The sequence below is a fragment of the Syngnathus acus genome, chromosome 21 (assembly GCF_901709675.1).
Source record: "Syngnathus acus chromosome 21, fSynAcu1.2, whole genome shotgun sequence".
Classification (NCBI taxonomy): domain Eukaryota; kingdom Metazoa; phylum Chordata; class Actinopteri; order Syngnathiformes; family Syngnathidae; genus Syngnathus; species Syngnathus acus.
In genome coordinates, this window is record NC_051105.1 from 10,056,726 (window position 1) to 10,073,134 (window position 16,409).

A 16,409-nucleotide genomic window follows, 5' to 3' on the forward strand; every position below is an offset into this window, starting at 1 on the left:
CACTGTGATCCATCTTCATTAAATAATTTCCCCTCTCCCTTGCTTGTGAGGGTATCTTTTTTCCGAGGGGTCGGGTGCTCCGCCTCTCGGGTACCGGCCGGCGTGTTTTTTAAATACACTGTAGAGCCAGCACGTATCGGACAGACGGACGCCGGTCACGTGGCGACTGGCTGCCGTTCAACTCTTGGAGGGTTTCCCATCACATCAACACCCCCCCTCTCTCCAAGTGATACATCGCAATGTGACAAATGCAAATGAAGGCATTTAGGAATAGCAGTGGGGAGAAAGACTGCGGCCGTGTTGCTAATGCAGACGCTCAGTGCCAAAGCAAATTGGAGGTTGATGTCAGTCACCTTGTTAAAGCAGCGTGACTCACATTTCAGTCCCGCGACAATATTTTTTTTAGCCCTAGTTTTGCACCATAACAAAGTTGAGTAAAAACTGAAAATCAAAAATATGAATAGTGACAGCTTCTCGATCTGTGCCATTTCCAAGGGAAATTAAACCCAAACCTATCAGATGGATCGTTTTTCTGTCGAACTTGTAATTTGTCAAAATAAGAAACTCTGTAATCAATCTTCAAGCTCCTCTGTTCGGTTTACTGCAGTAGCCACAAAGATTCCCCTGAACGCCGCACAACAAATCTCTTCTCACGTCAGAAAGCACAACAGGTACTGACGTGGTTTTGTCAGAATACAAATAACTAAAAATGTCACCCCTCATAATGTATTATGCAAAAAAATCACAGAGCGCTCCCACCAAATAAACCACATTAACCAAAACAATATCGCAAATATCACAACACTGCTTCGTCGAACGCAGCTTCTTTTCAAGCATGTGCTTTGCACACGCGTGTAGGTTTTATGCAAATTGCCAGGCGAGGTGATTAATTCATAATGCGTTTCAGTGCAATTGAAGGCAGCGGGAAGTGATCAAGGGCAAGGACATTATGGAACGGTACACGCCGCATAGGGTCGGCGGCTCTGCTTGCTCCACTCTGTACCTCAGCACGACAACAAGCTCATTACACGGAGACAGAACACCTCCCCCACAGATCATGAACAGTTTTCAGTGTGTGTAATTTCTTCCTGCACATCATTCTTCATCCAACCGAATCAAGTATTGATCCAGCAGCACTACGTCTCATATCCATGCGCAATAATTGTACCGTGCATGCAACGTGTCAGATCATTTTGTTTCCCCAAGACGCAACATATGCGCTGCAATGCATCATCGGCCGCAATTTAATAACAGACTACAAAGGAGATGACTCAAATGAGTTTGAAGCGCTTCAAGAAATAAGGCAAATAGTTATAAGATGAGCTAATATTGTTTTGTTTTTTTTCTTTTTCCTGTCTCTCTTAGTCACTCGCGTGCAGGCAGATGAGAACTGCAGGCTATAATTTAGTCTTCTGGAGAAATAAAACAGAAGAAGTTTTTGTTTTCAGCTACGGCTGTGTTGTATGTTAAAAAAAAAAGAATACAATGTCTGACAGCTTTGGTTAGACGTTCTCTGACAGTAAGAGAAAAAACAGCAGCACCTTGAGGGCTGCAACTCTCAAAACACATTTCTCCATTGAAATGAATAGAAATGCCATTAATCCGTTCCGAACAAGAATTATAAATAATAGCACCCAATCATAATATCAACATATATCATCAAAAGTTTCTCAAAAGTAAATATTTGCACATCCCCTGTCATGTGGAGATATTCCATTTTGCTTTTTAGCACGGAAGCTCAGGAGTGAGACACAAAGCCGCAGTGGCAGCACTCGTAGCTTCAGGTGACAAAGTGTTGATGATCGTAGCGAGGACAATGCCCTGCATGTGTCAAACAATTGGCAAATAATTTATGTCATCTTTTCCACTGTTATTTCCGTGGAGGGGCGCTAACCGTGTTGCCAATATCGAAGCTCCTGCAGGGCTGAAGGCGAAGCCGCGGATGTGCAACAACAAGACGGATGGAGGGAGCAAAGAAGAGCGATTGTGCTGGGGGAGGGGAAGAAGTGCCAGGCTCAGCTTTTTTTTCTCCTCCCCCCTTTCTCCCTCCTCCACTCGGCGAGGAGACAAAACACGCGTGGCCGTCATTTGTCCGACATCTTAGGTGATGCGAAGGCCTTTCTCTCGCCACGCCAAACCGTGTGGCAGATGATGTATGTGTTTCTTCAGTCCCGTGATTACTAGCACGGAGCCGCAGAGCGATGCTCTTCACCTCATCAGTTCCACAGGCTGCGCCGCGAGGTGGCTGAGGGATTCGCCGCGAGATGCCTTCTGACACGCAGCACAACCGGGGCGGAGCGGCGTGAATATTATACAGTGCATTTCACCACAGCCACCCACTGTGAACAGATCAATCGAGGTGGATGAGGTGAATTACAATTTTAATAGAGTGCCTAGGAGCAGTAATTAAAAAGAATGATTATATTTTCCCTAAATGTATGAAAAAGTGAACGGTCCATTGGGGCGGTGAAAAGCTGTTTTGCTCTAATGTTTAATGTACGTTGCCTATTTGTGTCCTTTGTGGAAACTTTTGATGCTGAAAAGGAGCTAAATGGACTTGGCTAAAAGAAGCTATGTAGTTGTTTTAAATAAACTTGGTAGGTGTTTTGTTGAATTTTTGCCCCATTTTTTTTTTCTTCAATTAATACCTTTGCAGCCTTTTACTTGAAATTATTTTGAAGAAGTGCAAAGCGCTGTCAGGCCATCACACAAGGCAGTTGACCTGTAAGCAACACTGACACCTTTTCTACCCACACCCATTCATCACTGCCGCCTTGTATGTCCAACATTCATATTATGTTTCGCGGCATTTGAAATACCAGAGCCCCGTCGCAGTCTTTTATGGAATGCGGGTGAGTCACAATATAAGACGTAGCTCATCAAAGTAGATCGCTGAACTTCAAGCCACTCAACACCGATCAATGTGTGTTGCTTTTTATTTTTTTTTAGGTTAGCCAATCTTCAAGTGTAATGCAAAACAAATCCCTGTTCAAAGCTTGATCGGACATTGTTCTTGATTTATACCCGACTGCAATCTGTCTGACACAAAAGAGACTCTTGCCAAGTTGAACTGCGAGACAGGAAGGGGATGTTGTCATTTGAAAGTTCACGACTAAATCTTCCTCGCCAAGCTTGGACTCATTTAGCGTGCTGTGGACTGTCTGTCAACAAAATATCTATCTGTCTATCTGTCATTGTTCACCCAGCGCGAGAGAGAGAGATGTTTTTGTAAGGTGACCTGGCCAACTATTTTGTGTCAACTGGTGTCAGGCTACAATTGAAATATAGCAAGCAGCCTGCCTTCAGGCTCAACTCCAAAGCGACAACTCTTGTGTCCCCAAAAACATCAGCAACTATTAAATTTTCAAAGGGCTGGGCAACATAGCGCTAATAAAAATAGATTGCGCCAGTCCAGTAACTGGAAAATATATTCACCTTCAATAAAAACGGGAACAGGTTATTTTAAAGGACCAAGTCATCAGTATCGCCCAAGCAAAGTTTTTCTTATTATCCTTCTTGCCTTCTGGATACAAAGCAGGCCATCCAGTTGAGTGAGTTTCAAAATGGGATGCAGAAAAACTCATTAGGTTCCCCGTGAACCTCCCTCAGCTGTGCTTGAGCTGCAGCAGGTTAAGTGTCATTCAGAAATTAGCATTCTCCCGCCGAAGCGCTGGACGTCACGTCGGCTGTGACCGTTTTTTTTTTTTTTTTTCTTCCCAACTACATTAAACAAACCCTCCGAAGGCCTCAATGATGCATGCAATCTTAATTTTTATTACGGCAATTTATTATGCACTCCCCGAGCTTATGACAGCACCGACTGTCATTAACAGATTAATTATAATTTCCCCCCCATGTGCTCTGAGTTAAAGAGAAACGAGAACGCATGCGGGCGTCCCTTCGAAACACGGAGAGCCGGACAGCCGTGTTCCGACATTCCACCCGCTTTCTTCTTCTTCCCGGGACTAAATGAAAATGAAGGAAGCGGGCTAGCCTGGAGCTACTGTGCATAACAAAGCACTCAGACACAAGTGATGCACTTCAAAAGGACACCACAACCAACAGCATCTCCCAATTCATCATGTCAACTCCTACTAGCTTCTTCAACCACTTGCAGCAAATCCGTGCCCTTCAACCGTGCGCACACGTTGACCCTCTTGTGTCTTAAAACGAGCAAGAAGAAGAAACTTCTACGTGATCATATTTCCTTGTCATCTCTGGCCTACGGCGTAATCTTAAATGTCTCTTGCAGAAAGACACAGTGGTCTGTCTCGACCTGGAGAAAAATAACTAAAATTAGATTCACTCCAAACAATAACGCTTAGCTAGGAGGAAAGCTACAAGAAAATTTCGTTGTTTGACCTGTTATATCGTATTATTTTAAACTTTTCTGCTGTTTATTGAAACACATAAACTCACACAAAAACTCACCTATGTCGTATGCCAGCCCAGCAAGGCCCGCCTCTTAAAGGCACACCAATGTACAAACGCTACCACATTTTCTATACATTTTCCACTTGCATTTCTTGTAATCAACAATCACATGAAATTTGACAGAGTCATTTTAATAGACATTTTCGGTTTGAATAAGAGTTTTTGTCTTACTTAAGCACCTACGTCACTTTCATCCAATCAAAATGTGCATTTAGTAAAGAGCAGCGACAGATTCAGTCACTTAACAGATGGCTGAATAAAAGTGACGTTAAATGTAAATAGAACCCCCTTCTGAATACAATACATTACAAAAACAACTATTACAAGACATCAATAACGATTTCAATTAGCCGTTTCTCTCGAAATAACCAGGCAACAAACAGATAAAACGGAGCAAACTTACCCGTGAAGACACGTTCATAGTTGAAATAGAAATACCAAAGTGGGCCAAGGTCCAAAATGTAACATATAAACCGTGAAATATACTTTTAAATACTTTAAAAGCCCACACACAGAACGAATAGAAAAGACGTCTTCCACTTCCGGTTTGCAGGTGAACTCTCTTTTCCTATTGGACCATTTCTGTCACCCCGTATTGACCAAATGACGTTGACCTGTCGTGTTTTTTTTTTTTAACTATATATATATATAAACTATATATATATATATATATATATATATATATATATATATATATATATATATACACACTTACTTTCAAACCTTTAAAATAGGTTCATAGAGCGTCAAATTCAGCAATTAGTTCACGCAAATAAACACGGAATTCCGTTTGCTTTTAAATGTGACATTTTTATTAATGAAATGTAATACTTTTTGCATTATTGCTTTGCTGCCTTTGGAGGTGAACGAAAAGGGAAAGTGAAAAGGTGACATTTGCAGTGCAAATAAAGCGAGCGTTTTGCTGGCTCAGCACATTGCGAGGATGTGACACCACTCCCTGGTTTGTTGCATGAAAAGTTCCATTTCTCTCCACAGCCACTGGATTTATTTTTATGCAAATGAGCGTTTTTTAATGACACAACACTTCATTCTCAATTACAGTCAGTGAAATCAGACTTAGCATTTACACTCAATAAGACCAGTTACTTCAAAATAAAGTTCCGAGGTCTGTATAAGGTTCATTTTCGGAGAAAGTGGCCCATTTAGAGTGACTTTCACCTTCGAGAACGGCAAAGCAAACACAAGTCAAGAGTAGTGCAGCAATTTCTCTGATCGTCGAATAAGGAGCTTTGATTGGTTGATCTAATGACGTCAAACTCACCTGTGAACCAAAAGTAAAAGAGGCAGGAACAACCTGCTGACTTCTTTTTTTTTTTAAATATGTTCTATAACTGGTGACTTCATTATGTGAATGCAATCTTTAATGCTTTTTTTTTATGGACTTATTTTTATATTTCCTATGAATTCTACCTTCTTGGGCTTCAGCCAAGATGCATTTCCTTTTCCGACATGAAGTGTCTTTTTTGGTGAGTTTGCTCATTTTCATTTGTTTGTTTGCTTGTTGGTTGTTGATTTATTGTGCTTATTGTTGAGATCGTTCATTGAGATGTGACAGCAAATGTTTTGTAAAATGTTTGTATGAAACTTGTTGATTGCTGGTTTGAATCAGGCACTGTTTTGGAATGTAGCATGTAAAATCCTTCACTCACATGATGGATGATGACAGAAATGAATACCTTCACCCGCCGTGGTGTCCATAGTAATGTATTTTGAATGCAACTGACTTTTCTGATTTTTCTGACTAAATTTATAAGTAGTTGGAGCAAAATTTGTTATTTCGTATGTGTGTGCATAACTGGTTACATTTGGTATTATTCAGGACCAAGAAAGTAGCTGTCGGTTTTAAAAGCTTTGACGACCTCTATATTAGAAGTTTTCCAAAAGTCTTGAATGCATCCTTTTGTAATTGGAGTAAACAAATAGTTGCTTGTGTTTACAAGTGAGCAATGAGCATCCCTCCAGTCTTTTCGCGTCTGATGTGTTGTTGCTTTTGTCCCAGTTGTGGCCTGGAGCACTTGCAGTGCAGAATGGCAGCAGGACTTGTCATGCATTGTCAGCATTGCTTTTCTCTGAAGTTCTTGAGTGTAAATATAGTCACTGAGTTGATGGTTTGTTTTTGATGTGCATTTTTTGTACAGGTTGTTTTAACACGGCCAGCTGACCTAGAAATGCATTTTGTCATTTAATGTTGTCATTCAGAAAGGTTTTGGGAACATCTCTAGAATTGCTTTCTTTTTATGATGCAATGTGTAAGTAGTATAACAAAATTGTAGAATCAATTAATTTTTTTAACTTGCGCAGACTCATCTATCTTATTTCTTGCAATGGACTATCTCCGAGCTAGCTAGCTATCTAGATATCTAGCTAGCTAGCTTTTGTAAATGGTATTAAGATGGCTAGATAACTAGCTAGCCATCTTAACACCATTTACAAAAACAACTGCAAATTTATGATTCACATCCAGTAACTTTAACAAGTAGCGTATTTAAACTGTAGTTGACAGTGGCATAGATGTATCACACTGAGGTGTTTTTAAATGCAATTTCTTTGGCGAGCGAGTCGATCGGTTTAACTTCTATCTGAGCGGGCCACACAGTGACACATTGATTCAGCAAGATAAGACCATCACAAACTTGCCAGTTCCCGCTTCTCACAGGAAGGATCGTCAGTACTCAAAGTAAATATCACAATGACAGATTGATACATGGGGACGCCAGACTATGTTGATAGTAGCAATCTGTATGGAACGTGGGCCAGAGCAGCAACAAGAAATTACATTTTTTTTTTTTTCATGGTGTGATGCATGGATCCCGCTGTTGAGCCTAGTTCATGGAAAGTTCAGCTGAGCAGCCTGCTCTGTCATGGTCCTTTTTTGAATAGATTCATTCTGCGCTATCTCCCTGGCAGGCCCGGGGTAATGGATGAGGTGCAAGGCTCTAACAAAAAGCACATCTGCATGCGCACGATAACGTGTTTCACAAAGGAGTGGCGGCTCGCTTTGAACAAGGACCCTCTTGGAGATGTCCACACATGGTCCTCATAAACAGTTGAGATCCTCAGGAGACCAAAATATCACTGGTCTGAGGTAGACTTTTATGGTGCACTTTTTTTCAAAACACTTTCTATATGCTAGTATCAAACAGTTCTACAATCGGGAATTAGAATATTTTGGGAAAATGTATGCCTCTTAAGTCGCAATAAACACGCATGACGTTGCAAAATGCCAGAAGGTCATGTGACCTTTGGTCAACTTGTTTTGGACTTTTTATACCTTGTACTTGCGTCTCATATTATTTTAGCGCTAACTATACAATAACAATAGTCTAAATGTTGAACTGTCACTTTTGGGGCACTATTATTTGTCTGATTTCGAAAATCTGTCAGCTGTAGGAGTGCATTAGCAATGATGCTAACCAATTTTGTCAGACACAATAGTATGTAAATAAAATGACTGTGATGAACATGCTACTGTGGCTATAAACCACTCTGAAATGCATTCCCTCTTTGCCCTTGCTCTACCGAGCCCACGTCATCGCTCGCCATGCACAGTATTGTATAATTGACTGCCTGGCCCTGAGGCAGCCGGAGGTGTCGGCCATCTCTGCGGTCACACCTCGGTGCCTCACAGTTGGCGAGGGCGGCCGTGCCACAAATCACAGTCCTCTGACAGGCGCGCTCTTTACCTCGCATCCTGCGGAAATGCAGCCGCCTCGACAAAAGGCCTGGAAGCTAAGACGGCGCGTTTGGAGCATTACACCAAAAGTTTTGCCTCTGCTTTATCTGCAAAACCAGACCTGATTAACTGTGAGCAAACGGCGCTGGCATTTACCCCGCTTGTAACCTTTAAATATGGCTGAGGAGAACCTCTGCTCCAGCGTAGAGAAGCTTTTGGCCAGAGAAACGCATTGTGTCACACTCCCGAGAGGGAACAGATGGGGACGACGAGTGCTTGTGAATGAGCCAACTGAAGTTGAGAAAAAGATGATTGTACTTTTATGCATCAGAAGTGAAAGCCAGAGGGTTAGCAGTGGAAATATACCGGATAGACAAATACACATAATTGATTAAAACCACTATGGGTTAGTGTTAGGGCATAGTGTTTCCACACTCAAAAATGTTCATGTTGGAAAAGGCTTAAGTGATACTATTTTCAGTTTAAAAAAAAAAGAAAAATGTGTAAGTGGCCCCTGAGGACTGTAAGGATAACAATTGGTGCAGTTCTTTCAGGGGACCGCATTCAGATTGCGGCCGGTGGCTTGAGTGCATCCCCAAAAAAATGCTCAAGTTTGATTGTTAGCCCATTAATCATTATTCTCTTTGGCAAACACAATAGCAGCGCTTCCCAGAGGAATTAGGGCAGAACTGCAGAAGACAAATAATTTACTAGCACTTTGCCTCACTGAGCAGCACTGTCAGCCTGCCAGCAAGCATCCATTTTCAAACCATACATCTTTGCGTCTCCGGCTGCCGCAATAACTCACCGCGTTCAATAAATAGCCTACATGGAAATGATGTACTTATTGTTATTATTATTACTTTTCACACACTGAAATTTAGATTGGGTTTATTATTATGAGTTATGTCAGGTTGCGTATTGATTGATTGCCGCATAGAAACGAGCAAGCAAGATTATCCCAGAGCTTCTACATTCAGTTGTTGCGCAGTTCCAGCTAATGATGCAGTATAGTGAATGTATTTTATTTTTTATTGGCAGTTTGACTACAGTGAATGATCAGAATGGCGCAATATAAAAGATACCCACAAATGTATAGTGTCTTAACCATCCTTCATCATTCGGGATGTTGCCCCATGTAGGAAAGGAGAGTCACTGTTGCAATTTTCGGTAGTTGAGCACATCTATGCACAAGCTGTTGTTGGCCACAGTTCTCAACCTCACGCTCACGCGCAAATTAGCCAACCAGAAATCGAAGAAGTAGCGTTTTTCTTCCAACAACTTTGCTTCTAGCTAATGACACATCTAGCATTCATGTGACTTCCTGTTGTGTGGCCCCTCCACATTTCGAAACTGCACTTTCACTGGGTCCATTTTTTCAAGAGAGCCAGTCGACAAGATCCCCACTTGGCAGCCTTTTTCTGCAATGATACCCTCTCCTCCCTGAAAGTAAATTAAGTGGAGCGCCGCGGTAGGAATGCGGGGCCCGAGGCAGCCCCTGATACTCCAGGGGAGCCGGAGTCCACATTATGCTGTGGCGGCGAGGGCCATGGCGACCACAGCGGCTGACAGCCCCCACGCCCTCGGCGGACGCGCTCGGACCGCTGCCACCGTATTCTCGGGGCGTCTACATTATTCAAAGATGAATGCATTGTCAATTTTGTGTCTCCAAACACTAGATATGTGCGCCGCTTTGCTCCTCCCGCAGCCAAAGGTGGACTCACCTCCGCCCGCTGCTAGACACTCTACAAATGAAATCAAATGTCTTCCTCAGTGGTGCGGAATTACTTAACCCTGCAAGATGCTGCTGTGCTCTCGTTTTACATGGTAAAGACAAAAATGTAGTGGAGGGGGAAAAATTGCATATAGTAAAAGTGTCTTGTGTAGAAATCCGGTGATGGCACCTTTGACGACATATCATTTTTTTCTAGAATATGGATTGCTCATTCTAGTCTTTTCTCCCTTTGTCTCCGCTGAAGTCAGATCCAGTGTTGATCTTCACTTAAAAAGTTCCCTCAACTTCTTGCCTCGGTTGAATTCTTAACTCTGAGAGTGAAACGTAAGACCATTGTTATTCATTCCGCAATCATCCTCGTATCGTCAAGTTGCAGGCTACTTTATTGAAATAATGTGTCTTAGATTACAAATGAAAACGGCCTGAGATCATTCTTTATCCAGAAGACAGATTAAATTCCAAAGCCTGTTACTGTAATAGGCACACTTGTAGCTTGCCATGAATTAGAGCTCTAATTATATTAGCTACTATTTTAAACAAAATAACACATTTCTTATGATCCATAGGTGTAATTTATAGCGAAGCCAAGTTCATTTTCCTGGGCAATCAATTTTGCTGTGTAGCAGAAGACTAATGTCATTACGGGAAGCGTGGAGAGCCGGCCGAGTATCGCACCGAGCACAGGAGGGGATTTCCAAAGATAAATGAAGATGCAATTTATTCACTCATAATTTCATACGGAAGGGAAATCTGGATGAGCCTCACCAAAAGAGTGCAAGCGCTAATTCTAGGCAAAGGCGTCTAGCGAGGCTTTTGTAGGACAGGCGTGGCTAATGTGTGAGTTACTTCGGGTTTCCTCCCATCAGCGAGTTATCTCTCACCGGGGAGGAGGAGAGGAGCGTCTTGGTCAGGCCCTCCTAAATCATAGCCACGGGAGAGAGTCATTTATTTCACTTACAATTATATCTATCAGCCGCACGTAAGAGCTGCCGTAAATCCCCACACTTCAGGCTCGCAGACATCAGTTCAGGTTTCTCGGCTAGTTACTCTTCAGCCACTCTTGGTGTAAGCTTCTTGTGAATGGGCAAGCCTGTGTGTGAGGTTCTTAAGATTTGAAAAGAGATTCATTCAAGTGAGATGATGGAAGGGACCATCCTCACCAACAGGATTTGTTTTCCTTTGGCTTTTGGATCATGCCACCTGTAATGGAAGAGAACAAAATGTATGATGAAAGCAGTACACATCTCTGTTCAGGGAACTCAGTGCAAAATGGCTAAAGCAGCAAAGAGTACAAATGTTGATTGTAGATAAAAGAAAAAAAAATCTATTTCTATCAGTCTATCTATCTTGTATACCTTTGGAATGTGGGAGGAAAGTGGTTTTATGGAAGACCATAATTTCACCTTTTACAAACATATTATGCTTGTCTTACTGTCTGATCCTAAACCTCTTCATATTGCCCACATGGGAATGATTAAACCAATAGAGTAGTTTTTGTTTCATGACAGTTTTTATTGTTATCACGATACAGAATATTGGACTGTTAGCTGCTGTAGTCAGGTGTCTCAAAGCTTGTTTTCTTTTTATAGTATGCAGTCTTTCCAGTCTGACAACATCATAAATGTATGCTTTTCAAATCAGTACATCACATCTGTGGTATCCAATTTTAGTGCTGATGGAAAACACAAGTATTTCAAGTATTTTATTGCAACCAGAGATATAATACATAATACAACTTTCGCCACAGAATTTAAGTTGATTTGAGGTCATCTTAGATTATTCACATTTAAATTGCATTTTGACTGTAAGGGTGGTAATGTTTCAAAGAAAATGAACGATTTGAGTAAACAAGAACATTTTGTCCATCCTGCTTCAGATTTCAGCTTCAAATCTCGTGCACAGCATCAGTCCCAAAAGCAAAGAAGACTTTCAGAGGGCTTTACTTTAAACCTAAACAATGTCGCTTTTGTTGATGCGGTGGCGATGGGGGGGGGGGGGGGGCGTCATTCCGCGAGTCCCATTTTCAGTCGTAAATTAGTTCTTGAGCAACCTTACCCGCAACTCCCGTTGTCACCAGCAGCAAAATAAAAGTGTAAGACTGCCTTTGTCTATTAAAAAAGGTCAATGGAGGATTTTTTCAAGCAACTGTTTGTTTTAAAAGTACTTCTGCAGTATGTCCATATTCCACTCAGCGAAACAAACATGATTCCTCCTGACTGGATGGAGATGGATGTAGCCGGAAGTATCGCGAGATCTTCCTGCAGACCAATTGAGCGTTCCTCTCTCCTTCAAATTTCATCTTTGTCGCTTTTAATTTCTCCTTGAGATCATTGGAGTCCGTGGAATATCAACACAAACGTTACTCGTGGGTGCTCGTGGACATGTCGGCGCCGCCACAGCACTGAGGACCGTGTCAGTTTCCAGCCACTGCGCATGCGCGACTTGAGCTCCAATCAGGGTCACAGCACCAGCCCGGGGCGCGCTTCACTTTCCTCGAGATGGGTTTATATTTATAGATTTTGATTTGTTTAGATGGCGCATTTATACTGGTTTTGAATTTTGAATCATATATAACTGACAGTACACACTCTAAAAGTTCACTTTAAGCCTTTTGGTTTTTTTAAAAAAAAATATATATATCCATTTGACTGCAAATGTAGGCCATCACTTTTCTTTGCATTTAATCTTTCAGAATTATTATTTAGGTATAATTCTATCTTCTTTTTAATCAACACTGGACTGGTGCCTGCTACACTACTGTTTTATGTTAATCATTAAGATATTTTGGAGGTCGCACTTGGTGAAAAAAAGTTTGCAAACCACTGCACGATATCTTTTTAATGGACTATACATAATACTTTTTGTTTTACTTTTAGATAATTTCCCAGCATGACTATAGTTGTGGCTTCAGTAACCAAATGTTTAGTCTTGGTGGAACGGATTTGTAGATGAATTCAAAGCAACATTTGAGAGGACAACTTGCACGCAGGGTGTTTATGGCCTCCCCCCATTCAAGATTAGCCCGCACGGTTTGAAGTGTGTTTCTTGGATTTGGAATGCAGATGCTTTGTTGGCGAGGAGGAGGAATCAGCGAGGAGTCGAAAGCGACGAGTTTTTGATTAATGAGCTTTGAAATGGCTCTCCAGGAGCAATAAAGGATGAACTGCTCGCTCGCTCCCTCCCTCCCTCTCTCTTTCCCCTTCGTGCACGCGTGCATACACATTAAAACACGCACACGCATGCACTTTCCCTTTCTTGCGCGTCGATACATTGGATTTTTTTTTTTAAATCCACCCAATCAATAAAAGGATGGAGCTGATTCTCTTCTTAGTAATAATCAGACGCTCGGTGTCGTAAAAAATAATAAAACGCCAATAATCTCCGGGGCCTTTTCTATTTCGCAGAAATGCACTTTATACGTTGGCTACGCTGGTGTCTAATGTATCGATCCGCTTCTCCTTGTTTGCAAAGTCCAGTGGCGCTCAATTGGCCTCCTGGTAGTCGGCAAACTCAACAAGGCATGGACATTCTATTCATATTCACAATGAAAACAACACACGACGCCTCGTGGAAATAAAACCGTCAAGTTTGAGCACTTTATTTACAAAATGTCCAACACAATAAAATAGAACATTTCAATATCGTTGGGGTCTGGTAATTTGATGAGTAACGACAGGAGACAATGAGTAGAAAAACCAAAATGACATGCTGGTGTGTACAATATTTGATACTTCGATAGTCTACGATTTTGCTTAAGATTCCACACAAGATTAACCATGGACACGTAATGGTGCTTATACACTATAAAATGCCCCATTTGTCCCCGATATACAATTAGATTTTTTTTTTCAACAACCCTGTTTTGCCATCAAGTGCACTGATCTGTCCAATGTTACAAAAAGAAAAACACGTATAAATACTCGCTTATAAACGATAAATAATGTGCAATCATTAAATAATAAATAGATAAGAGCCCGAAAACGATTATTCAATAATCATGAAAATAAATAAATTCGATGATGAGGATGAGATCCTGACAAAAGAGACAAAAAACGGGACTAAAAGTCCTTCTCACTACTGATGAGTTTCTACGTTCATCATCTACTTCAAGTCAAATATTCAGTCCAAAATGCGCATTGCACTTTATATATGTATATATTTAGGGAAAAAAACGAGACCTCTCAGACATCCACCCCCACGTGTCCAATAACGTGAGAGGATTACTTAACGAAAAAAAAATACACAATAATCGTCATATCAATACTGTGATGATAATAATGCACAACGACTCGCTCGGACTTATTCGAAGAATGAGGTAATAAAAAGAGCGCGACGTAATATTGGCAAACACTCAGACAGATCCACACTTCTATTACAAGTGCGTGAGTTTGGGCGCTTCCTGAATCCTTCCCTGAGTGGCTTGGTGCGAGGTGAGGTCCGTGTAGGTGGGGTGGGGGTCACAGGGTCCGTGGTGGTGGTTCCCCGGGATCTGGGCGGCGCAGCTGTAGTCCACGCTGGTGGACGACGGGTGGGGAAGGTGGCCCAGGTTGAACACGGGACCCGACGCCGGCATGGAATCCACAAAATTCCCTCCCACGTACACGGGGCTGCCCTGCAGGTTAGCGCCGGCGAAGGTGCCGCCGCTCTGCATGCCGTGGTGCTCGTACTCGGCGTTCTGGTAGCGCTTCTGCTGCGGCATGCAGCCGCCCAGCGGGGCCGTGTAAGCGGCCAAGCCGTACATGTTCTGCTGGGGCTTGGCGAAGGGCGGAGGAGACGGTGCGTCGTAGCCCAGCGAGTTACCCAGTTGGCCGGAGTAGCCCATGTGATTAGCGCCGGTGAGCGGCGGGCTTCTGTCCGGGGAGTGCCCCAGGGGCGAGTGCGCGATCCCTTTGGACTTTTGGTCCTTTTTGTACTTCATCCTCCTGTTCTGGAACCAGATCTTGATCTGGCGCTCGGTCAGGTTCAGCAGGTTGGCCATCTCCACTCTGCGTGGGCGGCAGAGGTAGCGGTTAAAGTGGAACTCCTTCTCCAGTTCCACGAGCTGCGCGCTGGTGTACGCAGTTCGGACCCGCTTGGATGCCGGCCCAGTCGGACTCTTTTCGTCGCTCACCTCGCCTGGGAAAAACAGAATGAATTTTTTACCGTGTGTCCAAGTCGGAGATTGTGAAAGCATAAATCAATTCATTGTATTAATAAGTCCACTATTGCGAAAATAAAGGTGCTGTAGAGGTTCTATAGCAATATAGGTGAATAGGTGCGGTTAAATGAGTGCAACAATGAATCAACATAAATCAAATGAGCAAGCACCTGCTCTTTGGAAAATACTTTTGCCTATTACCTGATATGTAACTGACCAAACCAGTAACTGAATCAGAATCAACTAAGCTTGGTTTTCTTTGTCAATTTGAAATATTGCCCTGTTTTCTTTTAGAATGGGATGGAAATAAAAACAATATAACTATTAACAAATTCATTACCTACCAGCCTTATTTCAGTGTAGAAATTAGAAATGAGAATAAAAGAAAACTGTCATTAATTTCTTTTGAGGTACAACGCTATAGTGGGAAATATACGTCTTTATTCAAAATAATTCTTCACTGTTTTTTGAAAAGATAAAAAGTACTAGTAGTATCGGTACTTGGTATCAGTATCTATAAGTCAACAATTGGGTACTGGCAAAAGTATCTGTCTGGAAAAAAAGTAGATAGACAACAAATCAATCACTCCATGCAAGGAATATTGTTCATTTAATTAGAAAAAGGGGTTAAATGTTTTTAGTATCTCAATGTTATTAAAAGTGGAGTTAACGTTTGGCACACATTTGTATAGCAAAAAAATAACATGAATTAGACCCAGATGATGATGCCACGGGCCTTATCCGCCCACCAGCCCCCACCCCCTCCACCCCCGTTACATTACGTTTGACACCTCTCGCCTGCATTATCACTTGGCGAGAGTGCCACAATATGCACAAGCATTTCCATCATACCAGCAGCTGAGCAGTTGTTATTCGTCTTCTGCTTGGCGTTCTGCCGGGTCTCCTTCATCCACGGGAAAATCTGCTTGGTCAGGACGGGTGACGCGTTGTTGCTCCCCGCCGGAGGCTTCTTCTTCTGGGGCGCGTTGCCGTTGGATCCGGGCGAGGGTGGCAGCGGGGCTCCGGCCTGCTGTGGCTGCTGCTGTTGCTGCTGCTGCTCCCCGGCATTGGACGCTTGGCTGCTGCTGTTGCTATTGGTGCTATTGTTGCTTTGGCTGCTGCCAGCACTGCTGCTGCTTTGCCGCATGCAGTCCCCATTTAAGTCACTCTCCTTGAGGGTCAGCGGCCTGCCGGAGGGGGTCTGGATGGGACACACGGAGCCCTGGTAGTCCGCGTCGATGTTTGCCGCGGGGTAGGACTGGTGCGCGTAGTTGTACGAGTCAGCCTTGGGGTACGTGTAACCCCCGAAGAGTCCCGAGTTGTCGTAGTATGTTGCTTTCTGCATTTTTGTTGGCTCGCTCAAAGACAATCAAGCAGGCAGCGTCTCTCCAATGGCATCAGTGGCGGTG

At 42.7% G+C, this 16,409-nt stretch overlaps 1 protein-coding gene across 1 annotated transcript; it reads right to left on the reverse strand.

Annotated features, from left to right (window-relative positions):
- Positions 1–13,433: 13,433 nt before the first annotated feature.
- hoxd3a (homeobox D3a) lies at positions 13,434–16,375 on the reverse strand. The gene is made up of 2 exons (XM_037240472.1): positions 15,853–16,375; positions 13,434–14,978 (listed from the first exon to the last, which is right to left on the reverse strand). The coding sequence occupies exons 1-2, from the start codon at positions 16,343–16,345 to the stop codon at positions 14,236–14,238; spliced, it is 1,236 nt and encodes a 411-aa protein (XP_037096367.1). The 5' UTR covers positions 16,346–16,375; the 3' UTR covers positions 13,434–14,235.
- Between the last annotated feature and the right edge of the window lie 34 nt (positions 16,376–16,409).